Source organism: Pongo abelii, chromosome 3, assembly GCF_028885655.2.
Source record: "Pongo abelii isolate AG06213 chromosome 3, NHGRI_mPonAbe1-v2.0_pri, whole genome shotgun sequence".
NCBI classification, from domain to species: domain Eukaryota; kingdom Metazoa; phylum Chordata; class Mammalia; order Primates; family Hominidae; genus Pongo; species Pongo abelii.
Window position 1 is genome coordinate 49,249,587 of NC_071988.2, and position 18,548 is coordinate 49,268,134.

Sequence of the window (18,548 nt, forward strand, 5' to 3'; positions counted from 1 at the left end):
CCCATTACCACCCCACCCCTGGTTCTTTATCTTCCTCAACACTTCTTCCCACACGAATGATCTCTCTTCTTTATCTTCCTCAACACTTCTTCCCACACGAATGATCTCTCTTCAGTACAGCCTTGGGGATGGTGCCCAAGCAAGGTTGATTACTACGGTAGCGTCCAGCATAGAATTTTGGAAGACATTGCAGTAGAACAGACAATGATTTGTTGTTATTCCCAAAAACTTTATCAATTGGCAGAAAGGAAAGCAACTCCAAACCATAAGTCAGATTTCCTTCTTCTTCCATCAGACTACTTGAATTTCATTCATTTTGTGCTGAAAAAAAAAAAAAAAACTTGAAAGAAAAACCACTAAGGACAGCCTTGTTAAGTTCAGTTTCATTTCTAGGAATATGTTTCTATAGCTAGAGCCATGGCCCAGATAAGAGACCGGGAAAGACAGAAGACAATCATGAGCACTAAAATGATGGATGAAATCAGTGAAATGAATGACTTTCTTTGATCTCTCTCTCTTGTAAGGCCAGCACGTGTACCTTCGACTTCAAGATTTCTGAATCCATATGTAGTATGTTTCATTGTCGTCGCAGGTGTCGTGATCCTGGCAGTCACCATAGCTCTACTTGTTTACTTTTTAGCTTTTGGTAAGTACCAGAACATTATTACTCTTCAGATTTAATAGCTACATACAATTTCAGATTTAAAGTTTGGCATTCTTTCTTTTACTATGGCTTTTATTTCTTAATATAACGTGATTATATATCTTACTTATAATTCTTCCCCAAATATAGATTCATATCTGTATTTTTACTGAATCAGTATTTTTTCTCTTTCCTATTTTGGCCATTTTTAGTGCCCCAAACACACCTTTTGAGTATACCAAACATTGTTACTCAAAAAAGAATTATTCTATCCAAAGGAAAAAAAATCTCAATAATTTTCTGATGCTAAAATTTACTCATTTTGTTTTTCATTAACACTATGATTTCCTTCATCGATAACCTGATAAAATCATAACAGTGAAATATTTCAAAGAACCTTAAGTTTCAACACCTAAAATTTGGATGTACCTAAGTATTTGTCCATTCTTATTAACAAATAATGCTTTTGTCTTCTGAAAACACTGTCTTACAAGCCTAACAGGATGGTCAGGAGATAAATTTTCAGTTGAGATGTTAAAAGGGGTAAAGTCAAACTTTTTAAAACATTATGTTCTTTAGTTGTCTCTTTTATTTTGTTTAATTTTTTATTATTATATCACTAAAAATAGACAGTGTGGACAAGAAAAAATAATGTAAAGAATACACATATCGTGTTCATTCATAAACAACTTTCCTTAAAAATCTCTGTGAAGGCTCTTTCAGACGCTTTAACATAGATATGTAAAATGTATCAAATTTGACTAAATAATATCATATATTAGAATTTTTTTCACTAAAAATACACTTTGAGGTTATTTTTATTTCAAATATAATTCTATTAAATCACTTAAATCATGTGTGTGGGTGTGCAGGTGTGTACATGGGTATGTGTGAGTGTTAAGAGAAAAAGAGAAAGAATATAACTTATAGTATGTCCAATTGTAAACAGGCAAAAATGCTTAACTATGCAAAGATTGAAATACTTCCAATGGTGCGATAAAATTACCAACATTAGAAATACCAATAATGATACACAATCATTTCAGCCAATCAAATGTAAAGGTTATGGCTAAATTTTTGCTTTTGACTGCATTTTGCTATCAAATCACCTGGAGTCACCTACCCCTAAGGTGAACTACAGAGGTAGAAAAAAGAGACATGGAGTTTCAGATTAAATTAATGAATTTTCACTCTTAATGACACGGCATTGTCATGCTTAAAGAGTAGGCCCCTTGGTAAGTTATCTGCAAACTGTGTTCCAGTGATCACTTATGGCCCCCAAATGACTTGATCTTCCACTACAAACAACCACTCTTCCCCCAGGATCTCCAACTCTTGTCCCTTACCAAGGTATTGGTCTGCGTAAGTAATGCATGTGAACAATCAAAAGAAAGTAGACATTTTTATTCTGAGACAGATTCCATTAGGTTATGTACATCTTCATAACATTTCTGAGTTGTGAACAGATATGTTTCAGAGACTTTTATCTCCTTCACACAGCTGAATAGGTCCTCTGGAAGACCCCTGTTGTTATTGTTGTTGTTTTTGTTATTTTAATGAAACATAACATCTTACATATTTCTGGAATACATGTGATATTTTGTTACATGTATACAATGTGTAATGATCAAGCCAGGGTATTTGAGGTATACAGCCCTTTGAGTATTTATCATTTCTGTGTATTGGAACAACTCAAGTCCTCTTTTCTAGCTACTTTGAAATACATAATACATTGTTGTTAACTTCACTCTGCTCTGCTATTAAACAATAAAACTTATACCATTTATCTAACTATATGTTTATACCTGTTAGCCAACCTCTCTTCAATCCTCCTCACACCCCTCCACCCTTCCCAGTCTCTAGTATCTGTCATTCTGTTCTCTACATTGATGAGATCAACTTTTTAAGCTCCCACATATGAGTTAGAACATACTTGTCTTTCTTTTTTACTCTTTTTTTAGTAGTAGAGATGGGGTCTCACTTTGTTGCCCAGGCCGGTCTCAAATTCCTGGCTTCAAGTGATCTTCCCAGCTCTGCCTCCCCAAGTACTGGGATTACAGGCATGAGCCACCATGCCTGGCTAATTTTGTCTTTCTGTGCTTGGCTGATTTCACTTAACACAATGACCTCCAATTCCATCCATGTTGCTGCAGATGACAAGATTTCATTCTTTATGGCTAAATATTATTCCATTGTGTGTGTGTGTATATATATATATATATATCATATTTTCTTTATCCTTTCACTTGTTGATGGACACATAGGTTGATTCCACATCTTGGCTATTGTGAACAGTGCTGAGATAAACACCCAAGTACAAATATCTCTTTGACATGGTGATTTCTTTTCCTTTGGATAAATATCCAGTAGTGGGATTGCTGGATCATATAGTAGTTCTATTTGAGTTTTATGAGAAATCTCAATACCGTTTTCCATAATGGCTGCACTAGTTTACATTTCCACCAACAGTGTATAAGAATTCTCTTCTCTCTGCACTCTCACCAGCATCTGTTATTTTCTGTCTTTTTGGTAATGGAAATCTTAACTGAGGTGAGATGATATCTCATTGTGGTTTTGATTTGCGTTTCTCTGATGATTAGTAATGTTGAGCATTTTTTCACGTACCTGTTGATGATTTGTATGTCTTATTTTGAGAAATGTTCACTCATGTTCTTTGCCCACTCCTTAATGGACGTTTTATTTTTTTAGTGTTGAGTTGTTTGAGTCCTTGTATATTCTGGATATTAGTCTCTTGTCAGATGAACAGTTGGCAAATGTTTTTTCCCATTCAATAGGTTGTCTTTCCATTCTGTTGGTTGTTTCCTTTGCTGTGCAGAAGCTTTTTAATTTAATTAATTCCCATTTGTCTATTTTTGGTTTTGTTGTCTGTACTTTTCAGGTCATAGTGATAAATTATTTCCCTAGACTAAAGACATGAAGTGTTTCCCCTATGTTTTCTTTTAATAGTTCTCACAGTTTTAGGTCTTACATTTAAGTCTTTAATACATCTTGGGTTGATTTGTGTATATAGTGAGAGATAAGGGTCCAGTTTCATTCTTCTGCAAATGGATATCCAATTTTCCTAGTACTATTTATTGAAAAGAGTGTGCTTTCCCCATTGTTTGTTCTTAACAGTTTTGTTGAAATTCAGTTGGCTGTAAGTGAATTTCTTTCTGGGCTCTTTATTCTATTTCATTGGTCTATGTGTCTGTTTTTATACCAATACCATTCTGTTTTGGTTACTATAGCCTTGGAGTATAGTTTGATGTCAGGTAGTGTGATGTCTCCAAATTTGTTCTTTCTGCTCAGGTTTGATTCGACTATTTGGACTCTTTGTTTCATACAAATTTTAGGATGGCTTCTTCTATTTCTGTGAAAAGTGGTGTTGGTATTTTGATAGGGATTGCACTGAATCTATAGATTGCTTTGAAGAGTATAGTATTTAAATGGTATCAATTCTTTCAATCCATGAGCAAGGAATGTCTTTCCATTTGTTGGTGCCCTCTTCCATTTCTTTCATCAGTGTTTTGTAGTTTTCCTTGTAGAAGATGGAATTACCTTCTGATTTTTTTCTCAGCTATTTCATTGTTGGTGTATAGAAATGCTACAGATTTTTGTATGTTGAGTTTGTATCCTGCAACTTTATTGAAATTATATATCAGATCTAAGAGTTTTTTGTGGAGTCTTTAGGTTTTTTGGGGTATAAAATTATATAATCTGCAAAAGGGACAATTTGTTTTTTTTTCTTTTTTTCTTTTTTTTTTCTTTTATTATTATTATTATTATTATTATACTTTAGGTTGACAATTTGAATATATAACTTCTTTTCCAGTTTGAATGCATTTTTATTTATTTCTCTAACCTGATTGCTCTGGTTAGGACTTCCAGTACTATGTTGAATAGGAGTGATGAAAGTGGACATCCTTGTCTTGTTCCAGTTCTTAGAGGAAAGCTTTCAGCTTTTCCTCATTTGGTAAAATGTTAGCTGTGGGTTGGTCAGCCTTTATGTTGTTGAGGTATGTCCGTTCTAAGCCTAGTTTGTTGAGAGTTCTTGTTATGATGGGATATTTCATCTATTGAACATCTATTGAGACGATCATACGGTTTTTGTCTTCATTCTGTTTATGTGATGTATTAAGTTTATTGATTCACATATGTTGAATCATTCTTGCATCGCTGGGATAAATCCCAGTTGATTGTGGTATATTATCTTTTTGATATGCTGTTGGATTCAGTTTGACAGTATTTTGTTGAGGATTTTTGCCTCTGTGTTCATCAGTAATATTGGCCTATTTTTTTTTTTTTTTTTTTTTGAGACAGTCTTGCTCTATCACCCAGGCTGGAACACAGTGGTATGATCTTGGCTCACTTTAACCTCCACCTCCGGGTTCAAGCAATTCTCCTGCCTCAGCCTCCCAAGTAGCTGGGATTACAGGTGCCCACCACCACACCTGGCTAATTTTTGTATATTTAGTAGAGACAGGGTTTCACCATGTTGGCCAGGCTGGTCTCGAACTCCTGACCTCGTGATCCACCCACCTTGGCCTCCTAAAGTGCTGGGATTACAGGCATGAGCCACTGCACCCGGCCTGTAGTATTTTTTTTTATTGTGTACTTGTCTGGTTTTCTATCAGAGTAATACTGGCTTCATAGAATGAGTTGGGGAGAACTCCCTCCTGTTTGATGTTTTCGAATAGTTTGAGGAGAATTGGTGTTAGTTCTTCTTTGAAGGTTTGGTAGAATAGCAATAAAGCCATCGGTCCTGGACATTTATTTATTAGAAGATATTTTACTACTGATTCAATCTTATTACTTGTTATTGATCTGTCAAGTTTTTTATTTTGCAAGGTGCCTTTTGATGAAAATAATTTACATTGGATTACTAGATTAGATATCTTGTCAGATGACTTACTTTCTAGCTTACTCCAGAAAAACTAATGGTGAATTACTAACTCCTCAATAAAGAATATTATTTGAAATAATTTTTAAAATTTCATAATTACTTTGGGTTCTTTCTTAATGATAAATGAATAATAGTATATTACAAACATTCATTAATATTTCCTGAATGAATACACCACAAATCTCCCTTAAAATATAGCAAGAATAAAAATTACAGTATTTCTGACGATTTTTAATTTCTCAAATAATAATACCACTCTGATTTTTAAACATCTACACCACTCTGGCTTTGCCAATCCTTTTAAAAATTGAAAAGATAATAATTTTATTATAATTACACTTAAGCATAGAACTTTTTCTTTCTTTCAAGGAAAGCAAATTTTTGAAATTCTATAATATAACCTCCCATAATCCTGAATAAATTAAAGGTTCAACAACTTAGTAAAGTAAGACTGACCTTCCCTTTTATTTCTTTTTCAGATCAAAAATCTTACTTTTATAGGAGCAGTTTTCAACTCCTAAATGTTGAATATAATAGTCAGTTAAATTCACCAGCTACACAGGAATACAGAACTTTGAGTGGAAGAATTGAATCTCTGGTAAGTTAATATTTGTCTTTGCTCTTTATTCCATTATAAAATGAATATGATAATAAACCTAATGTTTTGTAATATATTTTCAGTTGCTAAGTGCTCTACATATTTTCCTTCCTTGCATGGTGAAACATGTGTTTCTCTCTGCTTTTATCTAGTTAGTTTATTCATATACTGGTTCTTATTCACATCTTTGTCATGAGTAAAAAGTGTTAGAAAGGCCACGAGTAAATATGTATTTTATTTGTTTATGAATTCAAATACTAAAAGTTTTTTATTTGTTTAATTAAGCATTGACATTGTCTTTTTAAATTCTTTTCATTTTACCTTCTTCCCTCTTCCTTATCCAACTAAAGACACAAAGCAGGAGGTGTTAAAAAACAGGTTTACCATATCAGCAGTAACATAGTTTGGACAACATTACACTTTGGTTCGATGATAGACATAGAAGTTTGAACAGAAATATGCAAAGCAAGTTTGAGCTCTAACTTGAAGAGGGCCTCTGGCTGCCTGCCAGGAAACCTCACAGGAGAACCCTTAACATTCATGTGTCACCACAAACCAGGGGCTGCCCTTTAGCTTTGACCAGTCTCAGTGTCGCTCACTTACCCTTACCTTTTCAAAAAAAAGTCCTAAGAATATAAAGTAATTCAATGGTTCTACAATTTTAGCATGTAACTGAGTCACCTGGCAGGGTTGCTTTGGTGAGCTCAAGATAAAATTTTATCAGCATTTCTACATTTTCTGGAATATTCCTTAATCCAGGCTTTTAATCCCTTGGTGCTTTTCTGAACCACTGCAATGAGCTTCTAACTGTTCTCACTGTGTGCAGGCTCTTTTCCTTCTAATCTAATTTACACACTTCTGAACACAAATCTCTCACAGATTGTTTCCTTCATGTTACCTCTAGCTCAATACTTTTTGCCTACAAAATAAAATCCAAACCTGTTAGCTAAGCACCTTCTCATGTCTATGCTTTGGCTCATATTTCAGCCATTGTGTGCCCTACTTATTCTTATAGCCAACCTGAAAAGCCATCTTTTATAAGAAACTACCTCTGATCTCCATTATTGGATATAATTAATCCTCCTTCCACATCACCTTACCACAAAATCATATCTGTGTTGATCTCATGCCACATACCTGTATGTATTTTATATTATAAATATTTGTAGACTTGCTTAATTTGCCCTATTAGACTAAGTTCCATGAGGACAGCTCCATATCAATTCCATTTTTGTATATCCACAACATTTGGTGGGGTTGATGCTTAATAAATGTTTATTGAAGGAACAGGAGTCTCCCACTTCTGATGTAATGAACTTATTTCCCTCAATGTTAACGCTACATCTGGTTCCTGTCCTAGATTCTCTTCCCAAATCATTCTGATTCAACTGTTTATTCTGATCTCATTAAACATTTAAATGATATATCTAACTTCCCTTGCTTTATTCTATGCTCACCCTGCAGTCTTCTCATAACTTGGTTTTCAATGATGCTTGCTTCTAGAGAAAAAAATGTGTTAAATAAGCTTATGATTCAGTCCTCCAGCTGTGATGGTTCTCACTGAAGATTAACTCAGTGGTTTTCGAAGTATGGTCTCTAGCACAACCTAGAAACTTGTTAGAAATGCAAACTCTTGGGCTCACCAAGACATACTAAATCAGAAATTCTGACATTGGGGCCTAGAAATCTGTGTTTTAATAAGCCTGCCAGTGCAGCCTGGTCCCTTTGCTTCTCGGAGCCCCACTCAAAGCTTTCAGCACTCATCTCCCATCAATGACAGGGTCCTGTATGGAAACCGGCAAGAGGGTTTCCAACTCTAACTACGTTTTAGAGTTTGCTTCCTAGGGCTATCCAGGCACCAAGTATCACAGGTTAGTCTCCCAGGGAAGCAGACTCTGAGACTTGCATGCAGGGAGTGTCTCTGGGGTGCTCTCAACCAACACCTTCAGGAAGAGAAGGAAGCAGCATTGGGCAGAGGCATAGTCAAACTACAGTGCTGTTGGCACAGAAGACTGAAGGGAGTCAGAGGCAGGGGGTAGAGGTGGGCCCTTAGCATCCATCCTTCACTATTGGGTGTGAGTTGCCCCACCTCCTTGATGGTGTAACCTCAGTCCCAAGGTGGGTGGGAGTGCAGCAGAGCAGCCCCTACAAGGGCCAAACCAGAGATACACCAGGCACCAGAAGTGCTGCCAGGGAATAGAGAGGAAAGGATGGGCTTAAGGTAGGATCCACAGAACTTGGCAATGGATTAGAAGACAGGATGAGAACTGACAGGTTAACACTGACACAGAAATGTCTAACTTTGGTAGATAATGGTGCCATTGGCTGGATGAGGAAACTGAAATGAAAGCAGGTTGTTCAGGGAGACAAAAGTTCACTGTGGACATGTCAGCAGAGTGATTCAGTGGGGAAAGGAATGGATGCCTAGACCACCTCAGAGGAAGATCTAAGCTGGAGCCAGCAATAAAGATACAAGATGAACAATCCCTAACGAACTGCTCCTCAGCCATGCTCCCCAGCCACACTGCTTCAGATTTATAGTCCAGGCGAGGCTAGGAGGTGCGCCTCCCTCAGTGGAGGACAGCAAAGCACCAGTGGCTCCAGGGAGTTAAAATCTTTTGATATTTTTTGTTCTAGCATCTGTCTGCAGAGCTGTCTCTCAGCCATTGCCTGCCTTTACACACAAGTGTGGTCCAGAATTGGGAGATGAGTGAAATTTATTATGCCTAGAGATCTGGATCCTCAGTTGTTTGGGAGTGTATTTTCTGAACCACTTGTTGGTTTAAGTAATGCAGGTTTATTGATGCCACTTCTCTTGAATCCGTGACTCTGGACCCACCACCTAAGTGAATGTGCAGAGAGAAGGGAATGGCTGCAATAGATCTCCATTAAAACCAGTGCATCCTCCCAGACACATACAGTAGCAGGGAAGTGAGTCAATGTCAGGACAGCACCAGCTCCCGCTTCGGTACATTTCCAAAGTTCTCAGTCTGCGTACAAAGGTTTGCTCTGGGGCAGCAGAAATAGCCCTGGGCAGGTAGTCAAAGGCCTGGTTTGATTTCCTCCCCTTCCAGGCAAGTCACTCGAAGGCTCACAGGCTTTTTCCTCACCTGCCACATGGGTCCAGTGAGATCTACTGAGCTGTAAATAATGAAATGAGTGTGTGTGCAGTCATCTATAAGTTGTAAAGTACTACAAAATGGTGAAACTTTCGGATTTGGGCTATTTAAGGCTGAATGCTAAAAATGTCATGGAGAAAGGAATTTAAATGTAAGATTGATTGACTGGGATTTAAAGACAAATGAAGGCACACACGCAAGTGCACACACACACTGACACTGCACAGCTCCCCTTGGAGGCAGATCCTGACCGTGCAGACCTGGGTCTCTGCCTGTCCAAGTGCACGCCTTTACTACAGAAACCCTCCTTCTCTTCTGGGGCTGTCACCCCACCAGAGCTGGCACTGAGCCCTTGCTGCTGCGCTTCCCTGGGGTGTCAGCTTTTGACAGGGGGTTTCCTCCCTCTGCAGGAGCCTTAGCATCCCTGGGACTTCCTTCCCCCCACCCACCCCCAGCAGTTTTATCTCTTCCTAACTCGGGACCCTTTTTTTCCCATACAAAGTTTATTGTCAGTTGCTGTTTTCATCTGTTCAGGCTGCTACAACAAAATACCATAGACTGGGTGGCATATGCATGACAAAAATTTATTTCTCATGGGAGAAGTCAAAGATTAATGCACCAGCAGATTTGGTGTCTGAGGGGCCACCTTCTGGTTTGTAGACGATGCTTTCTAGTTAAAACACCTATTTAACACACTATTAAACACTAAGTGTGTTAAATAGTGCAGTTGATGTATTTGTCATGTCACCTTTATCATACACTAAATCCTGCTTTGTCTTTTTTTCCGTACTCTAATCTCTTTCTGTAATTAATCTTTGCCTGCAGCAGTAGCAGGGATTTAGAGTACTGTGGCTTGACAATATATTTAGTATTTCAAGATTTCCATGAAGTTCTTCTGATGTATGAGTTCCCTAGTTAATCTTACATATGTATCCCTTTGTAAAAACACTTTGAACATTTAAAATGATACATGAATAGTACTCTAATGCAGTGCCATAAAAATTATAAATCATTTGTACAGACTGGTAAGTAAAGATTGTGAGATTAAGAAATACATCAAAGGCCATTGAGCTGGAAAGTGGTATAACCAGAATTCAAACCAGGGTCTCTTGACTCAAAATCTAAGGATCATACCATTTCTCATGATAATATGAGTATTATTGTTATCCCTATCCCATAGACAAAGTGTTAACACTGAATGAGCAGTGAAATAGTCTCAGAATTTTTTATTTTATTTAGCAATTCACTTGTCATTTCTGGTCCTCAGTTTATTCATGAGTAAAATAAAATAGTTGGCCTAGATAATTTGTATAGTACATTCTAATACAAAAAGTCTATGATTTTGTTATTTTAATGTGATATATTCATGGCACTCATTCCCCTCATTTTCCCACCCTGCCTCACTGGTCATTACTTTTCTGTGTTCTTTACAGGCTCCCCTTCCTCTACACTGCCATTAAATGTTGAAGCACCTCAAAGCTTTGCTTATGTCCACTTCTCCTCTGACACTATCATTCTGCCTAGATGATCCCATACATACATGCCCATTACTTCAACCTCTATTTATATGCCAATGATTCACTATATTTCCAGCCTAGACATTCTTTTGCACTCTAGTTACCAGCTTGATATCCTTACATGGCTGTTTCAAAACAACTCAAATATATTATCTCTCAAAATCAAACTCATGATATCCCCACACCATCCTAGCTTTCCACCAACAATACCTATCCCTATTAATAGCAATACCAATTATTCAGTTATCCAAATCAAAAACCTAGAATTCATCCTTAAAATTCTACTGTCATTCCAAATATCCTATCCATCAGCAGCCACTGTCTTCTTAATCCCCTGTGTTTCCTTCAGATCCATTCACCTCTGTCCATATCCATTGCTGAATGACTATCCAAGCCATCGCCTCTACCCTAGGGTACCAAAATAGCAACAAAACTAATCTGTTCATTTGCATTATTTTTTCTCCAAAACTGATTATCTATATGTAGCAAGACAGATTGTTCTCAAATTGCAAATCCCACTATATTATCCTCTTGTTTAAAACATTACATGGTTTCCCATTGTTTATGATAAAACCAAATGCTTCAAGTGCGAAGACCGGCATGATTGGGAAATTCCTGTCACCCTAGCCTACTTGCTCTCCATGGTACAGTTTCACTGGCTTTCTTTCATTCCTTAAGTACAACCTGTTTCCTCCCACCTCAGGACTGTGCATGTGCCATTAATTCTGCTGAGGAGCCTTTTTCCTTCCGCTTCAACCAGCTAAGTCTGATTCTTCCTGAAAATCTCAGCTCCATAAGCATTTCCTTTAAGAAATGTCTCTAATATCATTAATGGGCTCAGGTCCCTCTACTGCATTGCTGCGCTTTTCACGGTTATAATTTTACTTAATTGTGAATGATTATTTGATTAGGTCTATTTCCATCCATTAGACATAAGCTTCATGATGGCCAGATTACTGTTTTCTATCCATCATTGTATTCCAATACCTGACAGAAGGGAGGCAGGAGGTGGTGGCACACAAGAGATGCTCAAAAACAGTTGTTGAATAAGTAAATGAATGAGGCCATTTAGAAATAATGAAAGTACCTGTTTGCAAAGTACATGTATCAAAACTATGAATGCATTCTACTTAAATGGTTTTCTCCAAATAAAACGAAAGACTTCAATCAGGATTAATACCTGGGATAAATTGAGTCATTAAATCTCTCCTTTGCCATCTGTAGTGACATTGCAACAAAAGTCTGCAAACAACAAATACTTTTTTCCCAGAATATATTGAATGGTATTTCCATAAGCAAACTAGAACACAGGAGGAGAAAGAAAGCAATATTAATTTAAAATTAATCTTATTGCATAACTTATACCATCAGGGATTTCAGGTAAAATTCCTTTCAGGCACATCCATTTAACAAGAATTGATTGTTACCAAAAGCCTAGAAGAGAATTTGGCACATAGTTGGTATTCAAATATTTGTTGACTGAATGAATAAACAATGCATGTGTCTAAGAAACACAAAATAAGACATGATTACAGTCATGGTGGAGTTCACAGTCATCTCCAAAATGAGGATATGCATCCCAGGGAGGACCAACAATTCATTGGAATGCTGAAATAAAATACTCAAAGGTCATTTTACATGTATTTTTTCTCTAAATTACTTTTCTTAAGAAACAGAAAAGAAAAAAAGAAACAGCTTTGTTACTTTCTAACAAATAGTTAAATCATTAAACAGGATTGACACTAGCATCCTTGTTTGGTCTTACGCCTTAGGGGAACATGAAATGTGTGAAGACATTCTGAGATCTGAGGGAAGGGTAGACAGTAACACAGTGGGACTGACCAGGCTTCAGCACACCTTTACCTGCTCTCAGCAGATTTCAATGATGAGCAGTTTGCAACTAGTTTGAAAGATTATATTATCTAGTTCTAAAAGAAAACTAAGCCTCCCAAAAGCAACAAGGGAACTGAGAGGAATCCTGCAAAACAAAAACAAATTTTAAAACTTGCACTTTGTAATAACCCTAATACGTAATCACAGTAATGAACAGTAAGATAATGACAGAACTGACATATTTCCTTCTCTATTAAAGCCATATTAACAGGTAAAGCAATGCCAGTCAGTGGTACACTTCTTAGAAGATATTTAATACATACTAGACACATACACACACACAACCTTTTCCTTCAAGGTATATGCATCAGAAAATCACTTTTTAAGGCCGGATGCAGTGGCTCAGGCCTGTAATCCCAGCACTTTGGGAGGCCGAGGTGGGCAGATCACCTGAGGTCAGGAGTTCAAGACCAGCCTGGCCAACATGGCGAAACCCCATCTCTACAAAAATACAAAAATTAGCCAGGGATGATGGCGGATGCTTGTAATCCCAGCTACGCAAGAGGCAGAGGCAGGAGAATCACTTGAACCCGGGAGGCGGAGGTTGCAGTGAGCCAAGATCACCCATTGCACTCCAGCCTGGGCGACAGAGTGAGACTCCATCTCAAAAAAAAAAAAAATCACTTTTTAGGTAAAATTCACGCTATAGAGAGAAGACTTTGAAAATATGTTTAGCAATGTGTCCATCATTAGGTGATTGGGTTTTCTTTTGTTTTGTTTTACTGAAAATCATATAAAGTATGTTATCTGTAAAAGTTCTCTGACATGCACACATAAAAATTTGGGAGAAAAGATTAACTATAATGTTTAATAGATTTTGTACACATTTCTTTAAAAATATATAAAACACAACACCTTTCAATTGGTTTGCAAGAATAACCAATTGACATCATGGAAAATGGAAATTCACTTGCTGAATTTTAACAAAAATTTGCATGATGAGTGAGACTGACAACTTCGTGTCATCATTTAATGAATTCTGCCAATGATAAACTTCATGTACATGGGGCCAGGTAATTATGTGGAAACTTTTTCAGTGCTTAAAGCCAAGTATTGAAATTAAACTTAGAATCAGACCTTTGAACCATTTTATGACAATGTTCAAAAATCATAAATTCTCTCCACACATATTACAATACTAAAAATATTATTACAAAAAATAAAATACCTAAGTGTTTATTTTATAACTCAGCCTTTTAAATTTCTAATTTCATAAATATATTATAATGGATATTGTTAGTAATGCAGTATTATTACATGTATATAATTTATAAGTAAATGTACATGTTTTGGCTACTCATGCATAAAATGTTTCACCCATAGGAGCACATAATCAGAAATGCTTGGAGACCATTATAGTAATAGATAGATCATATTGCCACATATTTTATCTCTTCCTTGACAACTGAGCTTTCCAGATCTTCTGGTTAAACAAAAGAGAAAATTGTAACAGAAGAGTGATTAAAATGTCAAAAGCATTACTTCTATTACTTCTATTCTAATAATATGAACAAAGCTATAACTATCAAGTAATAATGCACTAAAGAAGGTGATTAATCTGATATATTCATAGGCAACTAATAAGACCTTTCTATTGCAGCCATGAAAAATATGTGACAATTATAGATATCCTGTATGCAGTGTTTCAACCTTTATGTGACCTGTTCTACTAACAAATTTAGCGACGTTCACTTTATTAGAATTTTCTTACACAATCCATAACTTGCTTCAGTCTATTGATTATGAATATTATGGATATTGAGGATTCTAGACTATTCTAGATTTAAAAAATAATATTGTCACCTCAATCAGAAGGGAAATATTAAATAGTTCTCATTTTTTCAATGTTTACTCAGTTTTTGTCCAATGTAATGAAAGTGTCAGCAGTACACGTTACAAAATAAAATGTGTATAAAAGTAAACTCATTTGAACAGGTTAATAATTGTAGAGGGAGGGAAAAGGCTAAAAGATTGAATGTAAAACTTATGAAAAGTAGATGCATCGTCTCTATGATTTGCAGTAGTCAACTGCATACAGATGAATCATTTTAGTACACGTTAAATACTTTCCTTTTACAGATGGAGAAACTGAGAGGAAGAAAGTTGATACAGTTCATTAAACTTTGTGATGCAAGCTAAACTAACCTGTCTCTGTATTTTCCATCTACTGCCCTTATCACTATCTCATTAGAGTACTCTTCAAGCATCTCCTTACTGATTTTCTTACCAAGCATTTGTTAAGTTCTAATGAGAGTCGGTAGTAACATTTTCACCCACTCTGTGAAATATGAAATCTTATTCATAGGCCTCTTTTTTTATTCTTGTATTTGCATATCAACCAATTAATCAACTTGCTTTCTTTATGTTGCTTATTATCTTAGTCCTTACTAAATTGCCTCTTAATGTTGTCCACATAACAGAAATATTAAGGTGGATACTTAACATTTTAGTCCAGTCTAGCCGGTGCCAGTGCAAAGCCAAATCATGAATTAAAATATAATTACAAGAACCACTTATCAAATTTTAACAGTTCCTTCAGCTTTATGACAGTTTTTTCTACTCCGATTAAAGTCAAGTAAAATTAAAGTTAAATATTTTTATTAAAATATCTCCTTTAACATTCCATATTAATAAACATATTAAAGCTCATGCTTCTAAGTAGATTACTAGAAGTTACTTTATCGAATTACAGCAATGGTTAATTCTAGATCATAGAATTTAGAATTACTTTTTTCCTTCTTCTTTTTTTCTATTTTTTTTAAAACAGAGTCTTGCTCTGTTGTCCAGGCTGGAGTGTACTGGCGCGATCTTGACTCACTGCGACCTCTGCCCTGAAGGTTCAAGTGATTCTCCTGCCCCAGCCTCTTGAGTAGTTGGGATTACAGGTGCCTGCCACTACACCTGGCTAAATTTCTTTTTGTATTTTTAGGAGAGACAGGGTTTCACCATGTTGGCCAGACTGGTCTCGAACTCCTGACCTCAAGTGATCCACTTGCCTCAGCCTCCCAAAGTGCTGGGATTACAGGTGTGAGCCACTGTGCCTGGCCTGACTTTTTGCTTTCTTCTTAATACTTACTAGTGTTTCTTGAATTTTTAAAAAAGAAACAAAGTACTTTGAGAAAACCAACAGTCTCATTGTTCTTAAAATTGTTCAAAGGTTCTCTGGAAAAAAAACAGAAAATTATCATTTGGTTAAGAATCACGTTGGTCTGACCTCAATCATCCTATAGGAGCGAATATTGAAAAAGTAAGATATATTGTGGTATAATTGAGATTGCATAAATTTTACCATTTTTAGAAGAATCTGCTCCAAATCCTGGCTTAATGTAATATCCAGCATGCTACTTAATTTTCTTATCTTCACCTTTTCATATCCACATCCACCTAGGTGCCACCTCACAGTATAAGCCAGCATAATCCATTCTTCTTAATGAAACCACAATACATCTGACCCTGCATCTCAGGAGAACTGTATCAGTCACAGCACTTCCAGCTGACTATGAATCTGAATGTTATGCCTCAGGAGAAACATCCTTGCTGGGACTGAGTAGTGATTCAAGGAGATAGTTATGATTCAGTTAAGAAATTATTATTATTATTTTAATTATTGAGATGGAGTCTCATTCTGTAACCCAGGCTGGAGTACAGTGGCGTGATCTCGGCTCACTGCAACCTCCGCCTCCCCGGTTCAAGTGATTCTACTGCCTCGGCCTCCCAAATAGCTGGGACAAGAGGCGCTTGCCACCACGCCTAGCTAATTTTTTGTATTTTTAGTAGAGACAGAGTTTCACCGTGTTAGTCAGGATGGTCTTGATCTCCTGACCTCATGGTCCACCCGCCTCAGCCTCCCAAAGTGCTGGGATTACAGGCGTGAGCCACCACGCCCGGCCATAAATTATTAACTGAGCCAGGCACAGTGGTACACACCTATAGTCCCAGATACTTAGGAGACTGAGGTTGGAGTATCCTTTTTTATGTTCTTTTATTTTTAATTATTATGGGTACATAATAGGTGTGCATACCCATGGAGTACAAGTCATGTTCTGATACAGACACATAATGTTTAATAATCACATCAGGGTAATTGGGATATCCATCACCTCAAGCATTTATCTTTCTTTGTGTTAGGAACATTCCAACTCCACTCTTGGAATAGGCACCTTGTTGTGCTATTAAATACGAGATCTTATTCATTTCATCTAACTATATTTTTCTACCCATTAACCATCACCTCTTTTCCCCTCTTCCCCACTACCTTTCCTGTGAGGCTGCAGGATTCTTAAGCACAACAGTTAGAGGCCAACCTGGGCAACATAGTGAGGCTCAATTTCTAAAAAATAAAAAAGAAATTACCAACTAATACTAAAAAAAAAATAGTCTCTGATGCTTAGGTATGAATTAGAAATGACAAAAAAAAAAAAAGACTGCCCTTTGCTTCCTTCTCCCCTTCTCTTCAAGTTTTCCATTGCTACTCATTTTAGTCTGGTTTAATCAGATTTCATCCATTAAAAGCAATTGTTGGGATCACACATTTTGAGTTATGTCAGTGGACTTCCCTCATGCTGGCATGACTCCTGCCCCAAGCCCTTAGTAACAGCCACCAAGCCATATAACATAACCTGTCATTGAGTAAAACATCTCATGTGTTTAGAATGATTTCTAGCAAAAACACAGCCTGTCCAGCATCATCTCTGTATAACAGGTAAAGGAATAGGTACTGCATCAAAAGGTTACAGAACCTGCCCAAATCAATCCTATGTGTTTTGCAATGGAATTAGGTTGAACTAAAGTGAAAATTCAGTTTTCTACCCCTCATTAACATGTCTCATGTTGCAAGGTTGAGAGGAAGGAGAAGAAGAATTGTAATTACAGAGAGTTTCCCCCTTTCTTTCTACAGATTACTAAAACATTCAAAGAATCAAATTTAAGAAATCAGTTCATCAGAGCTCATGTTGTCAAACTGAGGTGAGTGGAACTGTAGAAAAAATATTTAAGTGTAGATACAATGTGGCATACTTAACTTTTTGTCACAGAATGAATAGTGACATGTTGAGATAAGTTGTTGCAATATTATGAAAATAGTGTTTTAGTCAGCTTAAAAAACAATGCCAAAAAAGCCAAACATATGATCTATTTAGCTACTAATGTAAATAACCATATTACATCTATTCTTATTGGGAAGAGGAAGAAGGGGTAGAGAGAGAGTTGGGGTGAAGGTACAGTAACAAGGCCATCCTATTGTAAAACTCCAGTGGATATCATTCACGGCACAGCCTACGTAAACAGTCCCTCCTGGAGTTGTACAATGCTGTGGTTTGGGTATATCCATCCAAGATCAAGACACTATGACCAACATCAAAAGTGGCTTTTTGGTTTTATCTGCCTGATGTGCTATAATAAAAGGGTATTATGGCCAAACCCAAGGCATGTCTATCATGAATTAATAATAGGAGGAGTAGCAGCATGCATGCTAGTTATTTGCCATTCCTGCCTTAGTTAAATATGATGTGATAAAACCGGCCTTTCCAACTGAAATAGTCACCTTCACTGACTCTCCCACAAATGTCTCAAATGACCACATTGCTCTAGCCTTTACATAATATGCAATAGTTCTTTGGTAGAAGAGGAATTATACTAATTCTTTCTCAAATATTAGCATCACAAGAAAATTAATTCTTATTCTCTGGAGAGTCACCTAGTAAGTATCTGGAGCACAGATGTCTGGTCAGGTAAGTTTTGATGAGGAGTTAAAGGGATAAGAAGAGTCCATGAGAAGGGTATTTTCCAAAACACCTTTCAGTCAATTCAGTGTACATTCACTTAGTACTTTCTTGTCAGTATCTGTATCAGCCACCAATGTTCAAAAGTGAGTAAG

General features: G+C 36.7%; 1 protein-coding gene across 1 annotated transcript in view; it reads left to right on the forward strand.

Moving 5' to 3' along the window:
• TMPRSS11D (transmembrane serine protease 11D) overlaps positions 1–18,548 on the forward strand; it is a 65,054-nt gene that overhangs the window by 25,859 nt on the left and 20,647 nt on the right. The window contains exons 3-5 of the mRNA XM_024246141.3: positions 525–646; positions 6,026–6,144; positions 17,571–17,638. Of these exons, the coding sequence (XP_024101909.2) occupies positions 525–646; positions 6,026–6,144; positions 17,571–17,638 (309 nt within the window). The remainder of the gene's footprint in view (positions 1–524; positions 647–6,025; positions 6,145–17,570; positions 17,639–18,548) is intronic.